Below are 26,946 nucleotides of genomic sequence, written 5' to 3' on the forward strand. Positions count from 1 at the left end.
TATCAATTGCCTTAAATTTGTTTGCGAATATTCATGCCACTCCCAAACTTCTATCCTATCCATTTAGACGAGATTATGGTAAAGACAGCAGATATTAACACTAAAAATTTTATAATGTTAATGTTATATATATATATATTTCGGCCACTTTGCATGTACAATTGTGGCATCATCAGGATTTTTTATTTGGACATACTGTATATACTGTCCAGTAATGCTCAGATCCAGTTCACCGGATCGGTGGCCTAATTAAATGTATCTGGTATTGATCAGATGTGACCAATCAGTATTAAATACTTTCTTTTCTCACTGACGTTATAAGATCGTATCAGTGCGATTCCATAAATGTCTCAGACAATAGAAGTACAATTTTGCACAAGTGTTTAAAAGAATGTTGCATGAACATTGAGCTCTTTAGATGGTTTTGTTGTGAGTGTGTTCTCCCTCTACTGTGCATGCAACCCTTTACTTTACTGACTTCACTGAAGCGCGTCGCTAATGGTATGTTTTGAATACCAGATTTGCATTTTCATGATGAACATTCAAACTACAGGGCTATAATCCGATCTTCCTTAGGCAAAATATTGATTTGCATTTCACCAGAAACTACAACTGAAAATCATACCTAATCTGACCTTCTAATCATAGAAGAGAGAATTTCATTATGCCTCCGTCAGTTCGACCCATTCTTGTAATCGCGATATCTCAGGATGACCTCACAAAACTATAACTGACTAATAGGATAAAATGATGAAGTGATGACATTTTGGACAGACATGGATGTAAACTGCAACTTGACTGGTGTACAACCCTGCAGTGGTAGTTCTAGTTGTACCAGTGTTACATTCTATTATTCTTTTAAATCGTCTTTGATGTTTGCTTCATATAACATAAGTCATTTATATAACATTTTTGAGAGTGACCGTCAGATTAAATCAAGACTAGTTTTTCTTGCAACAAATCATAATTTAGTTAATTAGATTTTTGAGGATCAAGAGTCTTTACTGCTTTTGCATGTTTTTAGCGAAGTGAATAGTTTAAAGCAGCCAGAGACCTATTCTGTTTCACTGGTCATTTCTGTGTCCAGCTGTGTCGCTCTCAGAGTGAACTTAAGAGCAGGCGAGAAAGCAGACAAATGAGTACTGTCAATGTTTCAATTCTGATTTTATAAAGACCACCGTTCAAACTATTTAGAATGAATATGAGCTGATAACGATCACTGGCCGGTCGATCGGATGTTCGTGACCTGATCAAAACGTGGGAATAAACTTCAGCAAAGCCAACAGAAATTAAATAAAAGGCAAGACATTTAAAACACAAAACATTAAAATTGGATGGATATAGCGCTTCGAAATGTGACGCTCATTGGGTCAATGGAGTGCCAGAGTAAAAGGAAAGCGCCGCTTGCATTTCATGTCATTTTGTGTTTTCTTTTCTTAAAAATTAACCAGTTAGTAACTGGTCAGTCGGTGTCGGGCTATGGAAAGCATAATTAACTGAAACTGACATCCCTAATTGCGCTGAAGGAAAAATGGCAGATGGTTGAGAGGAGAGAGATCAGCGCGATTGAGACAAATCCATGAGTTGTAGCACGAAAATAATATGTTTAATGTGAGCAGAGCAGAGCAGAGCATCATAACACAAACGGCCACTAAGTACTTTGTATTTATTAATTTGGGAAAATGTGCTCAGTTTGCATATCGGTATTTATGATGGATGGTCCAACAGCCAGCGTTGATCTGGCACGTTTTAATTGTGCGACAGCAATGACTTAATTAACGGTGCCGAGAAAGTGACCGGAGTTGTTTCCAAAAGATTTTTATTTTGCAAACGAACTCATGCTGTCGTCTATATAGTCCTCTACATAGAACTCCCTAGATAGTGAGTAGGGAGTAGTGAATGAATGAATGATTTTGGACACAGCCTATGACTGAAAACTAGGGCTTCAACAAATATGTTCATTGTCGATTAATCTGTTGATTATTTTCTGATTAATTCATTAGTTGTTTGGTATATGAAATGTCAGAAAATGGTGAAAGTGTCGATCAGTGTTTCCCAAAGCCCAAGACAACGTCCTCAAATGTCTTGTTTTTCCACAACTCAAGGATATCTAGTTTACTGTCATAGAGGAGTAAAGAAACCAGAAAATATTCACATTTAAGAAGCTGGAATCAGAGAATTTCTGACTTTATTTTCTTAACAAAATACTCAAACCAATTAATCAATTATCAAAATAGTTGGCAATTAATCTAATAGTTGATAACTCATCGATTAATTGTTGCAGCTAATCTAACTTTGTAATCATAGAAGAAATAGTTTTATTGTGTCAGTGTTAAATTCTATTATTCCTTTAAATCGTCTTTGATGGTTGCTTCATATACCATGAGTCATTTACACTCACCGGCCACTTTATTAGGCACACCTGTTCAATTGCTTGTTAACACAAATAGCTAATCAGCCAATCACATGGCAGCAACTCAATGCATTTAGGCATCTAGACGTGGTGAAGACGACTTGCTGTAGTCCAAACCGAGCATCAGAATGGGGAAGAAAGGGGATTTAAGTGACTTTGAACGTGGCATGGTTGTTGGTGCCAGACGGGCTGGTCTGAGTATTTAAAAGACTGCTGCTCTACTGGGATTTTCATGCACAACCATCTCTAGGGTTTACAGAGAATGGTACGAAAAAGAGAAAATATCCAGTGAGCGGCAGTTGTGTGGACGAAAATGCCTTGTTGATGTCAGAGGTCAGAGGAGAATGGGCAGAGTGGTTCGAGATGATAGAAAGGCAACAGTAACTCAAATAACCACTCGTTACAACCAAGGTATGCAGAATACCATCTCTGAACGCACAACACGTCGAACCTTGAAGCAGATGCGCTACAGCAGCAGAAGACCACCCGGTACTAGCACTGGCCACTTTATTAGGTACAAAGTGTACCTAATAAAGTGGTCGGTGAGTGTATATTCAATTTTGCGAGCGAGTGTCAAGTTCAAGTGTCTATTTTGAGACAAGCTCATGTGTTTTTGTCTTTTCCTTTGGTGGAGATTAAATCAAGAATAGTTTGCTTGCAATAAATCATAATTTAGGTAATTAGATTGTCAAGGATCAAGAGCCAAGAGAGTTGTGTCCATTGTTTTGGGGAAATGAATAGTTTAAAGCAGCCGCAGACATGTGCTATTTCACTGGTCATTTCAGATAATGAGTATGCAGTACTTCCCATCTACAGTATATATTTAGATGGTGGACAACAGATGTTAAGTACAGTAACTAGAGACCACAGATCTTGCAGTAGGACTGTATATGCTGTACATTCCTGAGTACAGCTATGCATTTTATAGCTTGAAAGAAGTATCTTACTGGACCTGCTGTGGAGGATTTTTGATGTATGTATTTAAATGTTTCTGTTCATAAATCAAGTAAGCTGAAGACAACCCACAAAGATATTGTCAACAATCACAGTTTATGAGTCAGGCACAGGTACTACTAACAGAGAGAGAGCAGGCTTATTTACACATGCAGTACATTATGAAAGCAGCCAGATGTTCAAAAGAGAAGCTAAAAAAATATGTACCACTGATGTAAAAAACAACATGTTTTATATCAACAAGGAGATAAAGGCGGTCTTGGGAATGCTGAACCTGATTTATGTTGTGTAGAAATGTCACGGCCGTGATTTTGTTTACCAGCTCGGCAACTTGGTGTTTTTCCTTTTTCTCTGAATTTAAAAACGCTGCTGCTCTTCACCATTCCCAGAGACAGCAGTGAGAGAAGTAGAAGTTTGCATTTGTTAAAAAAAAAACAACAACAACAAAAACTGTACACTAATGTCATCATGAACATCACCACGCTATCACAAAAATAGAAATGTTCTTTGCAACTTATCCCAATTAAACTTTGACCAAAGGTCAGTAGTTGTCAAGGTTCAGTTGTTCATTATGCTCATCAGTCGAAAGCACCGAGGCAAATACTGATAGTTTTCAGCTGACATTTCCATGTTATGAATAGCTTGGTACCATTATCTCATTCATCAGTAAAACCAAATAACGTTTGCTGCTTGTTATCTTATCTATTTTGTACATTGCTAATACTATGTCGATTGGTTAACAACAGTAACAAGCACTTTCTTTGCAAATACCTGGCAGTTTTTGTATTACAGTCTTAACAAGGTTAAGGCAAAAAGAGAGGCTACGAAAACAAACATTTCCTGAATCAAATAGAAAGAGAAAAAAAAAACAATCGAGTGAGCGTCAGTCCTTTTTAAAACAGTACAAAACTGGTCCCCTTTCAACTGCCTGGCTTCGTTGGTTTCAATGCACCACAATCGTGGATTGAAATAATAGAGCAATGGCTGCTTCTTCAGCACAGATTTGGCATTATTTGGGGATTCTACAATGATTGTTTCAACTAGACTGAAGTCAGGGCATCCCAGTCAGCGCCCTGCTGAGCAGTCTCAGTCCCAAACACAGCGTATGTAGGCTCCTCTTGACACCGGCAAAGGCCAGTGTTCCCAAACTTTTCACATTACAGGCATTGTCATTATCGTCATCGTGGGAGGCGTCGTTGTTGTTGTCGTCATCATCATCGTCCCGAGAGGTGCAGTAGAGGAAGAGGGGAGGTGAATGTATTTGATTGAATTTGTCTCAGTGTGTGGACAGTCTCTGAGGCAGCAGAGGGGGTTTGTGTGTAGTGTGTCCCAGTGGGTGATGGGTAGAACAGGAGGTCAGGGGTGTCATGATTCACATCTCCGTGTCAGCCACTGGGGTCTGGGTGGCAGAGTGTCCGTTGGTAGTGGGGGCGGGGTTGGTCCCATTTTCCGGTGGAGACTCGCCGTTGCCGGTCGGCTTGTCGAGTGGATCCTGGGGCAGGGGGGCCACAGACACCAGGGTGTTGGCCTGGTACTCCTCATCCACTTGGAAAGATTCGGCCTAAGGAGAAACAAACAGACAACACTTAACATCAGAGCTCATACAGGTTTAAGATGAACATTTAACACCAACAAGTTTCATTTGACTGTTCAAATATGACAAACAAGCAACAAAAGTGTGTGGTTGAGAATTGATTTGTTTTTGTGGGCGTTGTTTGAAAAGTAAACAAATGCATTCTTTGTTCGTGAGGTTTATGGGTTTCAGCTGTGCGCACCCAGAAGGGTTCTGGTAATTGTTTGACTGTTGGGAGGTTAACGATATGCATACATGCTTGTTGTTTTACTTTGCTTCTAGCTAAAAAATATGAACCCTTTGTAAATGACTTTGTTTAAGTTTGGTGAGGTGCTTTGTCTGAAGGCAAGAACTTTGAGGATGATATTTGATGCCTGTGACAGACACTTATTAAATAAATAAGACAACAAACAAAGGCAACTCAGCAATCTATTCCATCCAAACCATCATATGGGTGTGCCCCCATATGTAAACGTTTTGAAAAATGATGTCATGAGCTCGAGAGAGAAAAAAAACCCCAACCAAAACCATCTGTAGCCCCCTGGCAGGGGATTGAAGTAGAAAAAGCAGAAAGCACTGAATGCTGCTTTGAGTTAAGGGACACGCGAATCCAGCATGTCCTATCTTGAGTGAGCAATTGACCGGAGGATAACCATACGTTTGACCTCAAATCCGTATGTGTCTTTTTTCAAATAAACATTCAGCGGGTACAATTTCCTCAGTGAACTGGATCTTATACATGGGGCTAAATTTTCTTCGCTTAGGTCAGAGAAGGTGGTTGCTTTATTGCTAGCCCATGATGCTTTTCTTAAAGGCATCAAGTCAGAAATTCTTTTGCGACAATTTGCTTTGTCCAAAATTGTCGCTCGTTTAAAAAGAAAACAAAAATTTAAAGATAGATTTTGGTAGGTGATTGCAGAACAGATTGACATTGAGGATGGTCGCAAAACAAGGAATGTACGAAAGATTAGACGGTAGTTATTGCGCTCAGGCATCTAAACGATAGCTTCTTACTAATATCATTAATTGATTAGCCCGTTTGGGACTAGCACTATCCATTGCACCCACGTAATTAATTCAGTTTCGTCTTGTACTGCGAATTTTCGCAACGAATAGAAAAATAAAATGCATCGGACTCACTGTGCAAGGTTTCTGCGCGTAACGTTTTTTATCGGTTGACAGATTTAAAAAAACGCATACGAAAAATACGGACTTGGTGTGCGAAGACCTTTACTGACACTTTAAGAACTGAAGGCATTAAAGGGTAGAACAAAAGTTGGTGTTAACAGTGTGACACTCCTCTTCTAATCAACTCACCAGTCTGACTCCTTTGGAGTTCTTACGGTGGGTCTTGAGGTAATAACCAGCAACCAGCAACGCAGCCAGCAACAGGCCAGTCAGCAGCAAGGAAACCAGTACCAACTTAGAGTTCTTCCCCCAACGAGGAACAGCCTCCTTCACATCAGTCTGATAACAAAGATGAGAACAACATAACATGAGTCAAGTGTTCACATTGTGTGTCAAAATTATAGTTCCTCTAGCAAACCACACAAACAGACTGAATCTGACACACATGAGATAAAAACATGAGATACAATGCATATGTTGAGATATACATAGTGTGTAAGGAGATCTTCATTATCCGGTTACTGTTGTCTGTTGTGACTGAAAGTTAGAAAAGAAACAACCCCACCCAACGCCTTTGTTTATGGAAATGTACCTACAGAATTGGCAGGATTTCCTCCGGCTAGAAGGGAGTTTCAAAACAAAAAGATGCCAGGGAGCAGACAGCATAATGAAGAGCGACTGTTTGGCTGAAACACTGGTAAATTACCAATAAGATTATTCAGTATAAGGTGGAATAAAGAGGGACATGTGGTGTATGTTGAATGCAGAGAGACAGAGGGGTGTGACAGGCACACCCATAACCCCAGATTGTTCCCTAGGTAGTAGAAAGAATGTTTTGCAGCTGACAAGTGGATTGTTTGTGGGCTTTTTGTTTGTCACACAAACTGACAGCCTGGCAGCTTGAAGCCTTTGGAAACGTCTACACACTCAGGCAGTATTTTTCTTCTCCCGAGTATATTCCCCCGTCTAGTTTGATTATGAGTCAACCAGCAAATTTATGGTGGCTGAGTCTAGAGGATGTAGCTTTCTACTGTTGGATGTATATTTTACAGGCCCTTCATAGTGCATTGTATGATGTTGACTAGACATTTGACATTGAGTACGAGCTTGGTCCATGCCTTGGCCATGTCCAAAGAAAAGATATTTAACCATAATGCATTTGGAGGAGAATCACAGTCACACACCTAATTATGACTCTTCAGTTCCCAACTGAACAGAATAATTTATAATATTTTTAATACCTATAGACTGTATATAAGAATTTTGGCATTTTTGCCGTCGCCATATTGTTTTTTTGGAACCAGAAGTGACACAAAAGGGTGGAGCTAAGTACAACCAAACGCTGAATAAGACATTTTTAGTCGACCAAAAAGGTTGTAATTAACTTTCATGAACTGAAAACACACTGTGAAAGGGTTAAAGTTCTAAGACGAAAACACTGACAACACCTAGACCGGACAACGCCGTGGTACTGACCTGTCAATCACAAGGTGACCACGCCCTAAAACAGACCCTGCTTTATTGTCTATTTTACTCTAAATGGGACCATAATTTACTAAATGAACATCATGTTGGATTGAAGATTGAGACCATAAACTCATGTTTACAATGTTTATTGAGCTAATATATCAAGTGAGAAGTAGGCTCATTTTCTCATAGACTTCTATAGAATCCGACTTCTTTTTGCAACCAGAGGAGTCGCCCCCTGCTGGCTATTAGAAAGAATGCAAGTTTAAGGCACTTCAGCATTGGCTTCACTTTTCAGAACCGGAGTTTGCCGCCTGATAGTATCATATAACTACTATAATACATAATACTATTAGAAGGACAAGATACATATACATGTGTAGAGTATTTCTATAATACAATATATGTGGTACTGTACCTTATCTTTGATGTTGTCATTGTTGAACTTGTCAGCCATGCCTGCAACATCATCTGCAAATTAAAAAAAAGTTTTTGTTTGTGTTTTTCCTGTGACATTTTATATGTTTTGACATTTTTAGAGAAGTGGAAGTAGAGAGGCTAACTAAACAGTACCATATAGTGATGAAAAACATAATCCATCATAACTGCCAGTAACGTAAATTTGAGTTTTTAAAGTTTGGAGCAAGGTAGCCGATATTTAAATTTTTTATTATAATTTTTTGTATTTATTGCTACTTAGAAAACTTACAAAGCATCTTCATAATGGCTACTCATTGGATGCTTAAAACACTGAATGTCATCTTATGAGGTGTAACAATGTGCTGTGTTCATCTTAATTAAAAATCATAATTACCACAAGAGCGTTACTGACCTTCAACATATTTTCCAGATACAATAATTTCGGCTGTGTTGTCCTCTTGGTAGATATCTAGCTTACAGTCTTCACCACACAGCTCCTGCAGAACACTTTCAATCTTCACCTTGGTGTCTTTCTGCAATGAGATCAAAATAAAAGATAGTCAGTATTGAAACATGATTCATTTCAACATATGAATGGTTTAATTGAACAAATTCTAAATTCCCAAATGATTAGCTCTCTATAAAATCTCAAGACCTGCCTTCAATATCGCCTTGACTCTTCCACTCCACCTCTAATCCCTCTTCCTCTGTTTCTTTGTCTTTAATCCGATAAGTGCTATCACAACTCTGTGCACAACCTTTTCCCCGATGTAATCTGATCCAAACATCAGAATCTGCCACACTGTAGGAGCCCTTGATCCCAGTTCAGGAGTGCACAGATGGCTAGATGTATAGCTATGGGTAGGACACAGTGACCTCTATCTGGAAATCTTGCTCTTAAAGAGCTCTTTATTTGATCTCTGTGTAAAGAAAGCTGAGAAATGGCTGTATTTCTGATCAAACGGTCAAACTAGGCATGGCTGATCAAATATGAATCAATATTATGTTACGTTAATGCCTATTTCTCGCCTCAAAGGTTTTCAGAATCGTCTTGTAGTGTACGGTGTAGCTGTAAAATGATAAAGTTTGTGACGCAGCAGCCATTGTGAAATCTGTTGAAGGAATGCCAAGTTCCGGTCACATGACCGGAGCACAGCCAATAGGAATGCTCTCTCTCTGAAATGACCTGTGATTGGTCAAAGTCTCCCGTTATAGGAAATAAATAACGCTACAAATTACGCAAATTTTTTGCAAGGAATGATAAGCACATGCAGTTTGGGGAAAAAAACATGCAATTTTTTGCATGCAGTACAAATATGTTATTTTTGACTTTTCTAAAATAGTGTATTTCTGATGTGTTCTTTATCCTATGACTTTTTTTCCTAAAATTTGATTTTCAAAATTGCAATATATCGCATGGCTTACAGTATTGCAATACATCGCAATATATTTAATCGTTACCCCTGTGCCATGATACAGATCGTATCGCCAGATTCTTGACAACACACAGCCCTAGTATATACGCATATTCTATACAGGTATGTGTGTAGCATGAAGCGGCTACAACTTATGTTTTATTGTGCAACCCTGTGTTGTAAAATGACAAATAAATTAATCTAGTAACCTTTTTACGACATTTGTCTCAACATTGAGCTATGGCATCAAAATTGCATACATTGAGACACTAGATGAGCCTCCCCATTACTTGGCTGTGTGTGAGATATCACCACAACTACATCATCCTTTCACTTAGTATCTCAGATCAAGAATACCAAATGCCATTACTGAACTTAATCCATAATGTATTTAAGGAATATTTGTATAGTTTACAAGCATATAGGATTGTAGGTTGAACCAAATGAGATTAAAATGATAAACAAGCAGGTTTGAAACAAAGTTCACTTTAGTTCTGTTTAGTCCTAAAGGCTAAATATTGGGTTAAAATAAGCTAATAAGGCAAAACGAACAATGAAATATGGTTGATCTCTTTGTCTGAGTACACAAGGACCCCCTGTTGTATATTGTGCTGCTTACAGCTGTTTATGCATTGTTTAAATGTTAAATAATGCATTTACTGCTCGGGCTATATGAGCTGAAATCTCATCTATTGGGTTCAGACCTCCACATATGCGCTCTGGTTCCTGCAGAGCTCAAAGCTGCTATCCTGAGACACTGAAAAATGTGTGTTTCTAAACACAAAACCACCCACACGGTGGCTTCAGGCCTCTATACATCACATATTATACAGCAGCAGTGAGCCCACCTATTGCGCTCACCCTCCCTCTGCCCTCATGCCTCAATCCATGCCCTGGCTTACAACAGAAATCTCTTTTTCTCTTTCCTCCCCACATAAGAAGAAGACATTAAGAATGATGGACACAGTTTTTCTCTAGCTTCACTGATTTATGGGCATTGGAGAATCAACAGTCGCTCCCTCTTAAATAAGGAAGATTTTCCTGCTGCGCTTATGTTTAGCGAGCTGATAGCCAACTGGGAATGGCATCAAAACCAAGCTAGAGACTATTTTCCTTTCTAGTACAGTTTGTAGCTTTGTGTATGTGCATGAATATTTTGCACCCTTGCACTCTTTTTTTTTTTGATTTCTGTTCTGCCACACAGACAGACTGTTTTTCTATAGCACATATAAGTAGATAGACAAACAGACAGAAGGAGGTGTTTTCTGAACTTACACAGTTGGAGGAGGCCTTGAGTTTGAGATTGACTGCGTTTTTGTCCTGGACCGCCTCTTTGCTGACACAGACGACATCATCCTGTGGCACCAGCTGCAGAAAGAAACCAAAACTCCTTAATCATCCCATGACTTTCCCTTCTTACCTTTCCACTCATGACTGCTCTATGTTATCAGCCAAATTGTACAGAATTATTAGGTTTGTGGCCAATGCCTTTTAAGATATTACAGTGCACAGTATGGTGAACACTTACAACTGAATGCCTCTGAATTGCTCCCTCTATTATAAGCATATTCTTTTATTTTCTGTTCTGATTCTATTTAAAACAATCTAAGAGGAAATCCAAATGTGCACCTAGGGCTGTCATAATAACTCAATATTGCAATACCGCGACAAGCCAACCGCAGGAGATGTCAAGCAACCGCCACAACCACTATGTTCGCTTTTTTCTTTTTTGAATTCTTTGCAATGGGAGTGCCGCATTTTACACTTTGCTACAAATGGCAGCATATATATATATATATATATATATATATATATATATATATATATTCTGCCCTGAGCGCTGCATTTTTGGGTTTTTTTTCTGGTCCCCGAGAGTTGAAAAAATTTTCAACTTTGGGTAAAACTCCGCAAAGACCAACCGTCACATCCTACATGTAGGCTACAAGTGGTGAACAACAACAACAACAACAATGGAGGAAAAATGAATATAGACCGGCGGGTCCATCCTGTCTTCCTACCTGCCTTCATCCAGAGCAAGTACCTTGTGCTAACATTTTTATTTTCCGTATCATAGCAACCAGACGCAACCAAAGCGCCTCAGCTGAAGAAAACCCTGCGCCTCAATGACCTTCTTTGTTTTGCATCTAACAATAAAGAAGTATTTAGTTTTAAAACTGTCATCTTTGTCATTTAAAAAGCAACAGTAAACCTAATCATAGCCTGACAATAAAGCTTATTTATACAGCACTAAAATCAGGATACATTAAGTAATTTCCCCAGAAGAAATTGCGATAATACAGCATATCGCATCATTATCACTGCGGGGGAAATTCCTTCACTGCGACAGCCCTATGTGCACCTACAGCATGGCATACTGTATATAACAAACTTATTTGTCCATCTCAGAAAAGCTAAAGAAAATAAGAGTCCCACTGGTTATGGGACTGAGATCAGTCATTCATATACTTCAGATTTGTAGACAAGACCCAACAGATGTGGCCCACGGAGACGCACTTCTCATTATGAAAATATATCCTTATTTTGTTATGCAAAAACTACTACCACACTTCCTTCTATGGTTGGAGAACAACCATTTGCAAATAGCGTCATGGCTCGTTGTCAGTTGAAACATTTTGCAAAAAAAGGTGCCCCAACATGCCAAAGAAGTCACGCTATGATATAACTGGTATTAGTTGTTCTGTGCTCTGTATTTAAAATAACTAATGACTTTAATGCAGATGGTAATCATATTTTTTTTTTGTGACATTTACAATCAGATAGCGTGTTTCTCTCAATGTGACCCTACAGATACAGCCAGACCAAACCAGAAACCTTGTATCTAAATTTCTGTACGATAGACAGAGTGATCTGAAGGGACTTCTTTATCTTACCCGTGGAATGTTGTTGGGGCCGTCGCCCCTGGGAGGCATAGGTGCTGGCGTCTCTGGTTGCGCGATTATGGCTACAGTTTGTACCTCAACTGTGATTCCAGTTACCACATCAGCTGCCTCTTCTGTAGCTGTCGGTGTCGTTGCTTCTTCTGCTGCTGTAGTCTGTTCAGTCGGTTCTAGAGGTCCCGGACTCGGGAGAACCAAGATTTGTGGATCCTCTGGCTCTGCAGCTTTGTTAGATATGAAAACAATGCACATTGGCTTTCAGACACATTGAATGGCAGAGGTTATTATATGGCTGATTCTGAAAAGTGAGCTACAATAAGCCGATAAGCACCAACAACTCATGCAACCCAGGGCCTTGGTTACGCTTTAAGGGGGACATATTATGAAAAACTCCCATTTGGCTTGAGAACTACCTTCGCAAAGGTGAACCATATTTTTCTTGCATGCCAATCAGAGCAGACTGGTCTTTTTTAAGAGGGGGTCTTAAAGAGACAGGCTCTAAAACGTAGCGTTTCAGACAGAGGGTGAATACAGCTATATTCAGACAGACTGTATGAGGAAAAAATCTATATTTTTTTAACATTAAAGAATGTAAACTTGTTCTAGTAGAGACCCAAAATACAAGGATGAACCTGAAAATGAGCATGATATGTCTCCTTTAAATGTTGATCTGGACTACATGTTAATGAATTTGAATTGATTAGGCCTATGCAGTACATTAATACTGCTTATCTAGGGCATGTACAGTAAGTAGAAATTCTTCCTCTATTTAATCAAGTTACTGTTGCTCTGGCCTGTTTTTGCTTTTAATGCAATCTTTCAAATGTTCATTTATTAAATTTTATGGTGGCATCAAAGCATGAGTTGTAGTGTTGGTAAGCATATTGAAATGGACACATGGTTGAGCTCAGCTGCGTTTACAGAGAAAGGTTCTGAGGTTTTAATTCATTAATTCTGTTAGTTAAGTTAACTCAGTCGCAACAACAAGTACATTTTACAGCACACACATAGATTAATTGTTAAACATGGTGTTGTTATTGACTTATTTTGTTCCTCAGGATGTGAGGGAAATTGGTTGTTTGTTTTTCTCATCAGTGAGCCTTTCCTTCCTGCTGATAAATCAATCTAAAGAGTAAACCGACAACATATTTCTATAAATGACTGGTAGTGCTATTCAGTGTTTCTTACCAGGAGCTTCAGTTGTTGCCTGTGGAATCCTGTCTCCTCGTACAAATGACTCTGCTGCCACAGGTGGCACCGTCGCTGTGACCACATCATCGTCCTGCGCCGTGACTCCTGCTGTAAAATCAATATGAGGCTTAATGTTTGAAAAGCACAATAAACGATCTCATTGATATTGTCTTGTAGATGCAGCAGTGGCATAGCGTTAAATCAGTGACAAGCATACTTGTAACTAAGAGATTTTTTCCTAAATCATTTTAAGATATTGGTCCAAGGCTTCTGTTACTACACCAACTCTCAGGGTGTAGCTTTTAAATCTGTAAATCTCAGCACAGAGAAACTGTAATAAATAACCCACTGGTGGGCTGCTTCACCTGCTCAGCCTGAGCAAATAAACCGTCCCTCAATACAAGAGCTGAACTCCAGCCAAAAGCTCTGACCTTGTGTTCACTCCCACTGGGATGGGTGCTATGAGCTTCTCAGCAAACATGCTTTTATGGTAGCTACACAATGGACTTGTGCCAAATAGTTAAAAATGTTCTTTTATTATAAAGATGTGCTGTATACAAAAAGGGTGCAGTTCACACAAATTAATAAGAGATTTGTTTAGTTTTTAAATGCACTTTTGTGATTGTCTGTCTGCAACTCTGGTTTATTATTTCTGTGCTCACATTAAAAAATCTGTTACATTAATATGCAATGACTGCAAACTATTCAGTACAGTTCGGCAGCACACACAGTTGCGCTATTACTGTGTATTGCCTTTACTGGAAATTAATATGTTTATGCTTTTAAAGCTACGAAGGGCAATCTGCACTTAACTGGCTCTAAATACTGGCAAGACATACATTTTTGAACATTTCAAATTGAGTATCCAGACATTTTAAGTGACTCACATGTACCAAAGTGGACAATCTGTGATTACATTATCGCAGGCGCATAACAGATTCAGCGAACAAGTCTAATGGTTTGCTCTACTTTCTCAGGATGGAGTGCTCACTTGCTGCTGTTTTAAAGCAAAATTTTCCACTTTGCATTTCCAGCTACTTAAGTCCAGCTATAATACCTCTAGAATCTGAGCTATTATCCCACATCAACTCATTATAGTTCTGCTGCCATGATTTGATAAAGTAGATAGTAACTCATAGGTCAGATGACTGGTAGTGTTCACCAGTGTGCTTTAATGTCAATTATCATCCTAATGCATGAGCTCATTCAGTGTCTGAGAGCTCTTTGGCGTGCTCACAGTGAGATTTCTGTGTGTCCCTAGAGGCTCTTCACTGATGGAAGATTAGGTAAAAGATCTAACTGATGTGCTCAGATCCACGGATCACGTTATGAAGTCATTCACTTTGAAATTCAATCTTTCTCACTTCGAGGCTTTTCAAAAGATCCTGTGGTCACAGTGACTCACTGAAGGTCAGGCAAGAATGGGATGTACAAAATAAGTTTCAGAGATATATTAACGTGAGTGGACTGATTTTTCCATCTACCCTGTTAAACAGACGAATGCCCTGATTAAATGCGCTGCTCCAAGGTTCCAGGTAATGATGCCATTGAAAACATCACTTTTTCCAAATTTTTTGAATTATGTAATAGGCCATTATACCATTTTCCATTTTCAGGGAACCGCATGACTTTGGGGTAGGAGTCCTTGATAAATTGTAGCACTACATCAAAGTCCTGATAGGATATTTCTAGTCAGGTTCTTTCAGGATGTAAATTACTTCACCTGCAAAGTTGTAATAACCTGGATAACTTCCAGGGCACATTTTTTATTCTCTGTGCAAATTAGTAAAGTATGCTGCCACACCCTGCGGTCATCGAGCTAATGAGCCGAGGACTTTATTGCTCTGATTTGCTTAGGTCACATTGCAAGGGTATAGGACCCGAGAGTCAAACCAGCAGCATGCGTTTCTTTTACCCAGATTTCCCTCTCTCTGTCTAACAACAACAGCATTACCTCACTCTCAAAACATTCCCATAATACCTTACCTCTGCAGATCTCATTACGTCTCACTCTCTCCCTGTGTGATTCCTCTCTGGTTGCCAGATTGAGTTTGTGATTGATTTCAAGTTTGTTATTCACGTTTGCTGCCCCCTGTTGAACTAAATCTTACTGCCACTCTTGCTTATATAAGATTGGATTTTGATGGCTTTGTTTTCACTTTGCATAATGTATATGTGACTGTAAAACATTAGCTTAAAGTTACTACAATGAACTTTTAACTGGTTATGAAACAGTCTCCGTTTAATACTGATGCCTCTTTATGACCTACATAAGTAAAAAAGACCATCAGCGAGAGTGTTGGCTACTTCTATATAGTTATTCTTAATGCCTGACAGACAAAATGATTTACAGCACACAAGTTCACCAGAAACTACGCAGATCCGGCTTCGCTGCCACCTTCGACCTGCAGTCGGAGCTCCGGCGGGAGGTGGAGAGCTCTGCGCCTGTTTTTCCACCCTTGTCGCACCCTATTGTCTCGTCATGGCCGTCTCTAGTCACTGCTTGAGGTTTTCACACGAGGCACATATATATTCACACAGAGGTGGCACAGTGACACATGTCTGCTGACTTCCTTAGATAAATCATTGTGACAGACAGGCGCCACAAGAACAGAGTAAACACGACTGTGTGTGTCGTGTTAGCAGATGGGGCAGTAATCTCCAAGGAGGTCTTCTGGCATGCTTAGTGCTAGCAACTGTCCATTGCAGCTGTCTGTCATACTGTGCCTGTACCGGGGAAATATGTCTACAGTTTGTAACTGGTTGAAATAAATGAGTAAACACACTGACCTCTAGGCAGTTTTACACTCTCCTTACCCATGTCAAACCTACAATAAAGCTCTGCATGCTCAAGTTTCACTATGGAGCCAGAATGTTGCCTTGTCTCACTATCCTTCCCGTCTCTAGTTTACCATTAGGAGCATTAGCGGGGGTGTGGACCAGTGACAGGTCAAGGACTCCCTAACCTTGTTAAGTCTGCAGCCTGTAGCCTACAGCTGCCATCCCTCGACCGTCTCTGTGTGGTCTGTGTGGTCTGTGTGTTTATTTTACCGGAAAGGATGAGGTTCAGATGGTCGGGCATAAATCAGGTTTTCTCATACAAACGTGACACACAGGAGTGTGAGAGTGCAGAGGCTGACATGTGCTGTTTCAGCTCTGTGATCACTTCACTGGCTGATGGGTATGTTTAGTTTTCAGTTACAGTTTGGGGTTCGGGGCAGTCTGTGGTGGGTTACTGTGGTGAGTGGCTGGAAATTAATTCATATTTCCTTTTAAAATGGAGAGAACCACAATGGTACTGGCATTATTTTAACACAATTTCATATAGTCTCCTAAAAATGACATTCCCATACAACTAAACTGCATTCTCAGTTCCACGTTTGGAAGGAAACCTATTTTGTCATGGATCATGTTTGTCCTTGACGTATCACAAATATGTTTGTAAGTCCGCGGATTGCTGCAGCAAGTGACGTAGTACAACAAGCGACATGCAGAGCAGGTGACGTAGAAAGTTACGTAGTATAATAACAAGTATAACAAGGGAGAAAGTCCACTACTAGCGGGCAGGTGGGGAGGTGCATAGGTCTAACAAACGCTGGACTTTCCCAAAGGAGACCGCTGTTGGTGTCCCATGTGAAATGTAGTCATTATAAGCCAAACCATGATGTTTTTTTTACTAAACCAAACCAAGTAGTTTTGTTGCCAAAACCTAACAAAGTGCATTTTTTTTAGTTGTATTTCAATTTACAACGTAAACCACGTGTTTAAACAGTTTCAAACTGAGACCGTAATGACCGTAATGAAAATGTGTTTCTCTTTAAATGTAATGTAGAATGCAGTTAATTGTATGGGAACGTAATTTTATGGGAGACAGGGTTGATACAGCACATGTTTGAGTTTGAAAGATTAAGTAGGATTTTAAATCCACACTGAAAAGCGACTGTGTTTTACTAGTCTTGTGCTAATGATGTCATGCGGCACCTCAAGCACACTTGTAAAAACTTGGCTGCTACATTTTCATGAAGCAAAACATGTTTGTTTAGCTTCAGACGCAATAACACACGGCATGTTTTTTTTTGACCAGTCGTCACTCATTACACACAAACAACGTTCCCCGACAGCCCAGAGCCCAGATGGGATGAAACCTCTGAATATAATTGCCACTTATGACCAACAGAAACAGCAGGATCTGCGTGACCGCCGGCGCCTTTTATTGTTTTGTTTTCATTGTAGACCTAAAAAACTTCAAGTCTGGCTATTATTAATTTCAGGCAAACTCTGGATTTTTTTCAAGGCTTGTTACACAACGGCCATAATTTTTTTCTACTTTGCTAATATTCATCTATTGTGTATGAAGACAAGAGGAACTGCAAGTAGCTTTCTAGTGAAATTGTAGCCTTGACCTCTACCTTTTGTGCTGTAATTGATACAGAAGTGTCCCCGGTGTTTGCTGCTGCCCTGCTCCCTGCGTGAGGTCCGCACACTTCCTGACTGCGCGACCTCTGAACCCATCACTGCCCTCCACCCTCAACTCAACAGGAGCCACAGCTAAAGGTGATAACTCACTGATTTTACTTAACCATTCCACTACTGTATATCAGAGACGCTCACAACTCCCCAACCCGAGCCTTGCATCACCACTGATAACCACACAGACTCGTCTTTCATTCCTTCTCTTTGTGTAATGTTAAGGAGCAGCCAGAATGTCCGTCATCAGCCGCGTGTCTCGCTATCATTGCACAAACACGACAAAACTAATCAGCCCTGACTCCATATGTTATACAGCCCGGTCTCTGACTTCATTGCTCTCTTGAAGATTTTCCCACCAGATTGCTCGGAGTGACGGCTGCGGTCTTGAAACGCTCCACCCCACCACCACCAACCCCCCATCTCTTGGGACTCTGGATGGAGGAATGTGGCAGGCTTTGGAAGAAGATGAGCCTGCAGCTCAACGCCCTCCTCCCTCCCAGCACTCCCTGTCTGCTCGCCCTCTCCTAGTCACGCACAGCTAATCCCAGGCATCTACTGAGGTGAGATGTCTGCTTCGGCCCTCGCACCTCCCACACCATAGTGTAATGTAAAGCAACATGCCAAGAGCCATATGGCAACAGCTACTTTCTCCACCGTGACCCTGCTTTCAGTCTCTTAAGCTTGCTGCATAGTATATGTAATGGCTAAACACAGGTTCCACATGAGGAGCACATCTTCTTTGCATAACTTTGTATTTTTGTCTCATAATGATTTCGAGCATGAAAACTCTACAAGTAGAGTGCTTCACTGACTGGATTTGTTCTAGTTCCTCTAATGTACAGAAAGGTTTTGATGAGCCCAGGAACTTTCCCTGGAAATAGAAACCTTTTGAGGAACTCTCTGTGCGTTTCGACTCCAGAGACCAGGGTCTAAATTAAGTTTCGGGGACATTTTTTTGGGGCCTTTTTACTCCGGACACACTGAACTGAAGGCTGATTGTTTGTTTACCGCTGCGACCACCAGCGACCCTCGTCCCATGTCATGTTGCTTTTTCATATGTCAGCGGACCAGTTTGAAGACAACAGAGGGCTGAAGGAACTCTTTTGGTTCCTTGAAAAGTAGTTCCTGGGACTAAAAGGAACTTTTGGTGGAAACCCGTCTATGTTAAGTTTCATTGTTTAAAATGTAAGATATTGTGACATTTTACGCACCCACTTCTAAATGCAGCCAATGCACCCATTCGTCTGCAACTATTGTGCATCTTTCATGTGCACCTTCTATTGTGTGTCTTATATATGAAACATGAGCCAGCTGTTGGATGTTTCAAATGGGGTAGACCCTCCCCAGGCTTTGGTCTCCAGTTCCAGCCTGGCTTCCAGAGAAGTCCTGAGTTTACATGTACATACAGGGACTGACCCCCAAAACATGGCCTTATACCCCCTGGCCCCCCAGCCTCTCCATGCTTCTGTTGGGGAAAATCCTGTGCTGTGTAATGGGGCATGGTGAGGTGATAATGGTCTGCACACGTTAGTGGACCACCGTGTCAAAGTCCACGGCCACATGCAGCGTGCAATAGTTACCACATGACATAACGTTGTCATTGGAAATCAAGAAAATCAAACTCTAAATGAAGCCACGTAATTTATATCCAATCTTTCTATCCACAAATGAAGTTTGCAGCTTTGAACCAAGACCAATGTTCTGCTTTTGAAGCAGAACGTGGATGTCCTAACTGTTTTGACTGAGTGTGTGAGAGAGTCTGTCCTGTCAAGACAACTTCTATAAACACTAGTCTCAAGACATGCCGCCTCCTCTTTTCTCTCAGGGTTACATGGCAAATATTCCTTACAGTATGTATATGTCTGCAAGGTACTATATGTATGAATTCCTTGCACAGTATTGATTGATTGGAGTCTGGGTTAAGGGGCAGCAGCACGGGTGGCCAAGCATGCGAGTCCCTTAACGGCCTCACTCTGGGACCTGCATGGTGGTTGATCACCATAGGGTCAACAACCACAAATATAAATCATTAAAAAACCATTATGTTTTCAGATTGGTATTCAAGTAGGATTTTGAAATTGGTCATTTATAGGGCTGTCCTCGACCAAAGAATTTCCTAGTCAACTAATACTATTAGTTGACACAATTTTGTCAACTAATCGATTAATTGATTTAATCGACAGATCTGTAAAACTGAGTTTCTCCACAAAGAATCACATTAAAAGCACCACTTTAAATCTTGTGTTTACCAGAGATGTGCTCATAAGTTTCTCATAAATAAGTCATTCAGCATGAAAAAAGCATAAAAAACGGCTAATTGACTAAAGAAATCTTCGTCAATGGAGACCAAAACAGCTTATTAGTCGACTATTCGACTAAGAGGGGGCAGCCCTAGTAATTCAAATGCAGTTCTTTAACTGTAAACGTGATTGTATGCCTCTACAGTGTAACACAATACATACAGTTATTTCAGCATTTCTGAGCAATTAACAAAAATTGCAAAAATGCCTAATTAAACTGCCATCAAGTATAACTTTCCTTCCTCCTCAGGACCTGCCTCAAAATAGTAAATGTCAAAGCACCTCTTCAGAGGTGCTCTGACGTCACGCCAACGTCCATTGGATAGAAATTTGATCTAAGAGCACACAACCCCTCCACCCCACCCCTCCCACCCCGTCCTGCACTCAGGTTTTTCAAAGTACAGCTTTGTCAATCTGGCCTCCCATAATTATACTATGATTTGAACTATGCCATTGTCTTAATATTATCAAAAATGCACTCCAAGAAAGGGCAAAAAAATGAGTTAGGTTCACTTTCTTTCAAATGTAGCTCCAGAAGTTGATCAAAAGATTATATTGTGAAATGAGGCAAATGTTTTGCAAAAATAAACATGTGCTATATTATTTTCCCCTCATCTTGTTTAGCCCTATAAGTGGTTACTTCTTTTTGGCATTTCCAGACAGTTAATGGAGCCCTTATTCATTCAGAGTGTTGTCTTAATGAGTGTTTTCATAATTTAATATCTTAAGTCATATCTTAAACAATCAGAATTTGAGAGTTAAGAGCTCGCAGAGGAATGTGAGATTGGAGCTCAGTCCCCCCGGTTAAACATGCTCTGCAACTCTACCTTCTTTGAAACAACACACTGCTGACCCCACTATCTTGACCCCCCCTCCCCACACACACACACACACACACACACTGCACACCCCTCCCCTGTCGTTCCTGTCACAGCGATTAATAGCAGAACCCAGCTCATTCTTCTCTCTTGGCAGGAAAGCAACTGGATCTCATGGTTTCAATCAGGCCCGTGGAAGCAGCACTTACTTCACCCCGACGCTGCCCAGCTGCAGCGCTCACCCAGCCCAACCCCGGGGCCACTGCAGCCCCCTTATCCAGAGCACGGTGCCTGTTTCTTGGGACCACAATCAGGAAACATGACATCTGCTTTCGATTTTGAGCATTATATCACCCCCCCCCCACCACCACCCTCCACCCCTCTTTTCCCAACACACACGCTCTCTCAATTGCCCACTAACCGTTTCACTGCCTCGTGTATTACCTTGAATGAGCCTGTCTGGTTTGAGTGTACGCAGGTAGACCGTTGGGGGATCCTGTTGCAGAGCGAGGCGGATCTAGCTCAGAGGCTCAACATTGATTTTGTCCAGAAAGAATTTGATACGTACTATATCTTTCAAAAACATCGACCCAAGTAATTACTTGCACACACATATATCCAGGGGTGGTAGTGAAAAACAACCATAATAGGCCATTAAAACGCTGAACTGGAGCGCACTTTGTCGATTTGTTCTCTGCTTTTAAAGCAGCTTTCATTTTGAGTTTTTACAGTACATGCTGCCATCTGATACCCAGGCTTCCCTTTCCCTTACATGTATCTAATTTCATAGATCAGGCCACATACCGGCACTTTCTGGTTGTTTTGATGAAGCAGCTTGTTTGGCGCTGTACCATGTCAACTCCTGCATTTGAATCCACACAGAGTAAATACAGTCAAACAGTACAGAGGCTGGAACAAGTTCAAAGCTGTTAAGAGCTGAGTGGAAAAACAGCCGTTCTCCTATTAAGAGCGGATGAAAAACACTATCCCCAGTGAATGAGGATCTTGTGTTTGAGAGTGTGTGCGTCCAGATGTCTACTTAAGTTGCCACCGCTGGATCACTTGACACTGGGTTTGGACTTGGCTCACTCTGCGCTGCTTTCTTCAAGAGAGGAGTAAACGCTCTGTTGTTGACATTGTTTCCGGCGATTCTTTTGGTGCGTCCGTTACTTCAGTGGGTACTGCACAAACAATGATTCACATAATTACGTGCTCCAGGGTTGGCAGCGACATTGGGCAATCGCTTAACTAGAGAGCCTCCTAAAACCACTTCACAGCGCAGACGGAGCTTAAGCTAAATTACGAAAATTGTTCATAAGTGCAGTATTGCAGAATCTGAAATCTTGCACGCATGAGACATTCCAGCCATGTCACTGACAACAAAATAAATTTGAGCATCTTTCACTTCTTGAAAGGGCTGTCAATAAATTGCATGATTGTCCATAGTTAATCGCACATTAGTTGCACATTTTTTATCTGTTCAAAATGTACCTTAAAGGGAGATTTATCAAGTATTTAATACTCTTATCAACATGGGAGTGGGTAAATATGTTCACTTTATGCAAATGTATGTATATATATATTATTGGAAATCAATTAAAAACACAAAACAATGACACATATTGTCCAGAAACCCTCACAGGTACTGCATTTAGCATAACAAATATGCTCAAATCATAACATGGCAAACTCAAGTCTAACAGGCAACAACAGCTGTCAGTGTGTCAGTGTGCTGACTTGACTATGACTTGCCCCAAACTGCATGTGATTATCATAAAGTGGGCATGTCTGTAAAGGGGAGACTCGTGGGTACCCCTAGAACCCATTTGTATTCACATATCTTGAGGTCAGAGGTCAAGGGACCCTTTGAGTTTTTCCTCACCAAAATTTAGTGTAAGTTTGGAGCGTTATTTAGCCTCCTTCGTGACATGCTAGTATGGTATGGTTGGTACCAATGGATTCATTAGTTTTTTTTTAGTTTCATATGATGCCAGTATCTTCACTAAAACTGAGCCCGCTACAACCTAAAAACCGATGGTTGCATTAATGCGTTAAAGAAATGAGTTGCATTAAAACTAATTTGCATTAACACGTTATTATTGCGTTAAATTTGACAGCCCTACTCTTTGACTGTGCATCGCTTCATCTTGCCATCACACTGCTTTTCCAAAAGAGGTCTGCTAAACATTCTCATCAGGGGTTTTCCCGCGGTGTTTCTGATCATCTCCAGTGTAGCCTCTGCTACCACAACCCCCCCCCCCCGGGTAACCGTTATGCTCACTGACATCTGTGAATCCGCTCTGACCTCATCACTGTAGAGTACAGTTGTACAGTAAGCCCATCTTTCCTCTACTTGCATAACTCTGCTCTGCTCCCATCTCCTGGGTTGACAAGACTGTGTCAGGAGACAGGTGGTTTATCATGCAGTTGAAATATTGTTAAACTTGAGTGGCCTTCTTTGTCTCTGCTCTGTTTCCCATCTGTGTTACATCTGATATCTGCTCCATTGCTATTTGTCTTTTTTGGCTGGCGCATTTGGCCCAACTGCGGTTTGTCACATTTTCACTGCTTTGTATTAGCAACTTGCGATTTTCAGAGAAGATAAACATCGCAGCGCACGTCAAGAGATGTTTTTCTTCTCTCAAAAGCAGACTAAAGGTTTCGCTGCGTCTGGTTCAGAATCTATAGGTTGAAAATGATGTCAAGGCAGTTTTATATTCCCAAAGCAGATGCAGCTGCCTCTCGTTGCTGATGATCTCACTCCCATAAGCTACATCCCAAGAACAAGACAGGAGGTTTGAATTAAGCAATTGAATGTAGCGGTTCATTTCCAGCCACAACTGAGAGCGCTGCAAATGATGATATAGCTTTGGTTCGTCCTCAGCTCTCCATTTTTGTGACATCTCGGTCTTGCTTTGTGTTTATTTTGATTTAAACTTTGCTCTGCCAATGTTGGAGGATGAAACGGCTCATTTATCTAAAAAGTTCCACAGATATTTATTTTCACCACATGATCCATCTCTTCACATCTTAATTTTATGCCAGCCACTGCAATAAATGGGGTAAACCTGGAGTCCAGATTGATCTACATATTAATGCTTAAGCAAGTACTCGAGCAGCTGTTGAGCATTGTCTTTGTTTTGTGTGGGTCTTGATTTAAACTTTAAAGGGGAACTTTTGCCCATTTTCAAAATCCATACATGTTATTAATATGGTATAAGACAGTCCAAAAATATTAGTGTACATCAACAACTCTCTCCCAAATCCAAAAACTAGGGTTGTGTCTCTAGAAGGTAATCCCCAAGTTGTGAAAACGTGCACGAAATCTCTACAGAGTGCTAAAACTCAAACTTGTGATGTCATAGGGTAAAGTGTGGAACTGCTCCATAGACAATGAATTGGGAAAGATGACACTGAGAGTACCCAGAGGAATGTTCTGAGTATGTGGGTACATTTTCTGTTTACACTACAATAGAATAAAGCTCATTTGGGTATAAAATAGAAAACAAACAAAATCAGTCTCCCATTCATTGTCTACGGAGCAGCTCCAGATTTTATACCCTATGGCATCACAAGTTTGAAACTTACTTCTCTGGTTTCTGGCTTTCAGAGAGAGTAGCTCATGTTCACAAATATTGATTGAACTTTCCAAAGCCAAGGAAATAACATATTGGAACTCTTAATTTCAGCGGTGTTCCCTTTTAAGCTTGACTCAAAGTGGACTCAGTTTAATTGGATTAGGGGAAACAATATTTTAAGAGTTTAAAAAAAAGCAAATCATACGTGATTCAATTTTCTAAAAAGTTAAAACTGACTGCATGGTGCAAAATGTGGTGATGTTATCAGACACACAGCCTGAATTTGAATTGGCCAAACCCAATTGATTGGTGAAGAATGTTAAGATGTTGGTTGTTTTAATAAAAGACAACAGATGAAGTTGATCCATTCCAGATAAACAATCCTTAAATTGGTTCTTACTGTATAGAAAGCTCAGCCATGTGAGCCACATGGTTTAACAGCATCAGTCATCCCTGTTACCTCCATAAAGCTCCTACTATATCGGCACAACCACATTCGAAACGCACACCAACAACCAAACTCCACGCCCTCCTCTCACGCACGCTTCAACTGGCCTCACATTTCAAGGCTAAATATAAATACGCACATTTCTCAAAGTCCTTGAAGATCGTGGGAATCAGGTCAATGAAATAGCAAACATAGCGCCAGAGGAAGATTCACAAATAGTTTAAAACAGAAGAAGGAAATTCATGAGATAATTCATAAAAGCTCTATTTTGGCAGCATATTCAGAATAGAGAACTCCAAATCATCTTCCCTATGCCTCCACATAATTAAAAACCCTTCTCTCTAAAGTGATCCCTTTGTTTGCCAAGGTGTACTCTAAAGTAATGCTTCTCCGTCTGCATCTTGGAGGGAAAAAACATCTTTTGCAAACCTTTTTCAAAACATATAAAGTCTCACATATTATAGATTTGGTTTCAGTACGGAGATAGTATGTTAGCATTCCAGAGAATAAAAGGGTTGTAGGGTTAAAACCTGGATTCAACTCAAAGGCCATTCAAACAAACACTCCTCCACCCCACCCCTCCTGGCCCTCCCTCCCTCCCTCTCTCCCTGTGGATGGCCATACGATCCCTGAGAAGTTGGCCGTCTTTTGAATTAAGAATTTTATCCCAGAACTTACCATTTAAGAGCGAGGCGACAAGAAGCAGCGTGAAAGCCAACATTTTGCAGGGCCCGTTTGTCCTCTTCGTAGATGATGCTGCCATTCTTGTCCTGAGAGTGCACACGTCCGACGGGTGTGAGTGTGAAAAGGCAGGGAAAGAAAGGGGGGAAGCTGGTGGAGCTGGAGCAGTTAAGGGTTTCCTCTTACCCAGAGCGGGACGGGGTGGATAAAGCACCACTTGTGTTCTGTCAGTTTTTATACAGCCCCCCCCCCCTTCCTTCTCCTACTCCTCCTCCTCCTCCCTTACTGAGGCCCAGCCCTACACCCCGTCTTCCACTGGTTACTTTAACCCTTCCTCTGTGCCCCCACCCCTCTACCAGAAGCAAGGCATACGGAGGGAAGGAGGAGAATGGGGTCCTGTTGGGATGTTGTGTATTTAAAAAAAAAAAAAAAACTATGTGCAACATTCTTGAAATACCAATCAATGTTTATACTTATATATATACACATTAAATGGGCAGTTACAGTGCTTGAATCCACCATAATGAGGCTGTATAGCATGTGTGATGTGTGTTGCAGCACTACAGAATAAGTTCCTTTGCTCGCACTGCCTTGCAATGTCTGCTTGAGCTGTGTGAACCATCGTCTGTATGGGAGCAGTAATCCACCACACAATGAAAGGTGATAGCTGACAATAGGGTGACACTCCGGTCCTTAACAGGCTTATGGAGATAGACCGCGGAGCAGAACATCATGCTCGAAACAAAAGTGCGATCCACTGTTATGCTAATGGTATTAATCCATTTCGGTGGCCCGAAGCCCCCCGCCACTCTGCAAGGCCATCAATCAACAACAGCCATCCCAGTAGTGAAGACACCACAGGATCCGCGAAAACCTTTCACACTTCCAGAGAAGTCCTGAAAAGCTCCCAGCCCCCTCCTCCCCTGCAATTTGGGGATCTTTGCTTTAACTTTTGTTAGCTCTTTTGCTATATGTTCTCATGCTGTAAATCACACATCTGGAACCACTGGTGTAGGCACGCTAAATGACTTGTTAAAAAAAAAAAAAGCCCCACCCTCCTAGACAAAGAGTAGCAACAACGGCGATTCCAGAGAAGTAAACTCTTAACATGCTTGAGAAATGCTCTTGTAATTTGATACCAGTCCCAGTGCCCAGAGTCCCCCTGTCCCTGTTTCGGCCCCAGCCTTCCCCCG

At 40.8% G+C, this 26,946-nt stretch overlaps 1 protein-coding gene and 1 long non-coding RNA gene across 7 annotated transcripts in view; one reads left to right on the forward strand and one right to left on the reverse strand.

Moving 5' to 3' along the window:
• LOC119489668 overlaps positions 1–26,946 on the forward strand; it is a 125,289-nt gene that overhangs the window by 5,215 nt on the left and 93,128 nt on the right. For all 6 annotated transcript variants that reach the window (XR_005207232.1, XR_005207227.1, XR_005207234.1 and 3 more), the window contains exons 3-4: positions 17,891–18,012; positions 18,275–18,488. This is a non-coding gene — a long non-coding RNA (uncharacterized LOC119489668). The remainder of the gene's footprint in view (positions 1–17,890; positions 18,013–18,274; positions 18,489–26,946) is intronic.
• On the reverse strand, positions 3,445–26,107 carry si:ch211-286o17.1 (hematopoietic progenitor cell antigen CD34). The gene is made up of 8 exons (XM_037772397.1): positions 25,751–26,107; positions 13,456–13,566; positions 12,262–12,491; positions 10,646–10,738; positions 8,368–8,488; positions 7,954–8,006; positions 6,258–6,407; positions 3,445–4,928 (listed from the first exon to the last, which is right to left on the reverse strand). Exons 1-8 carry the CDS (start codon positions 25,833–25,835, stop codon positions 4,740–4,742), a joined length of 1,032 nt encoding a protein of 343 aa, XP_037628325.1. The 5' UTR covers positions 25,836–26,107; the 3' UTR covers positions 3,445–4,739.

Source organism: Sebastes umbrosus, chromosome 1, assembly GCF_015220745.1.
Source record: "Sebastes umbrosus isolate fSebUmb1 chromosome 1, fSebUmb1.pri, whole genome shotgun sequence".
NCBI lineage: Eukaryota > Metazoa > Chordata > Actinopteri > Perciformes > Sebastidae > Sebastes > Sebastes umbrosus.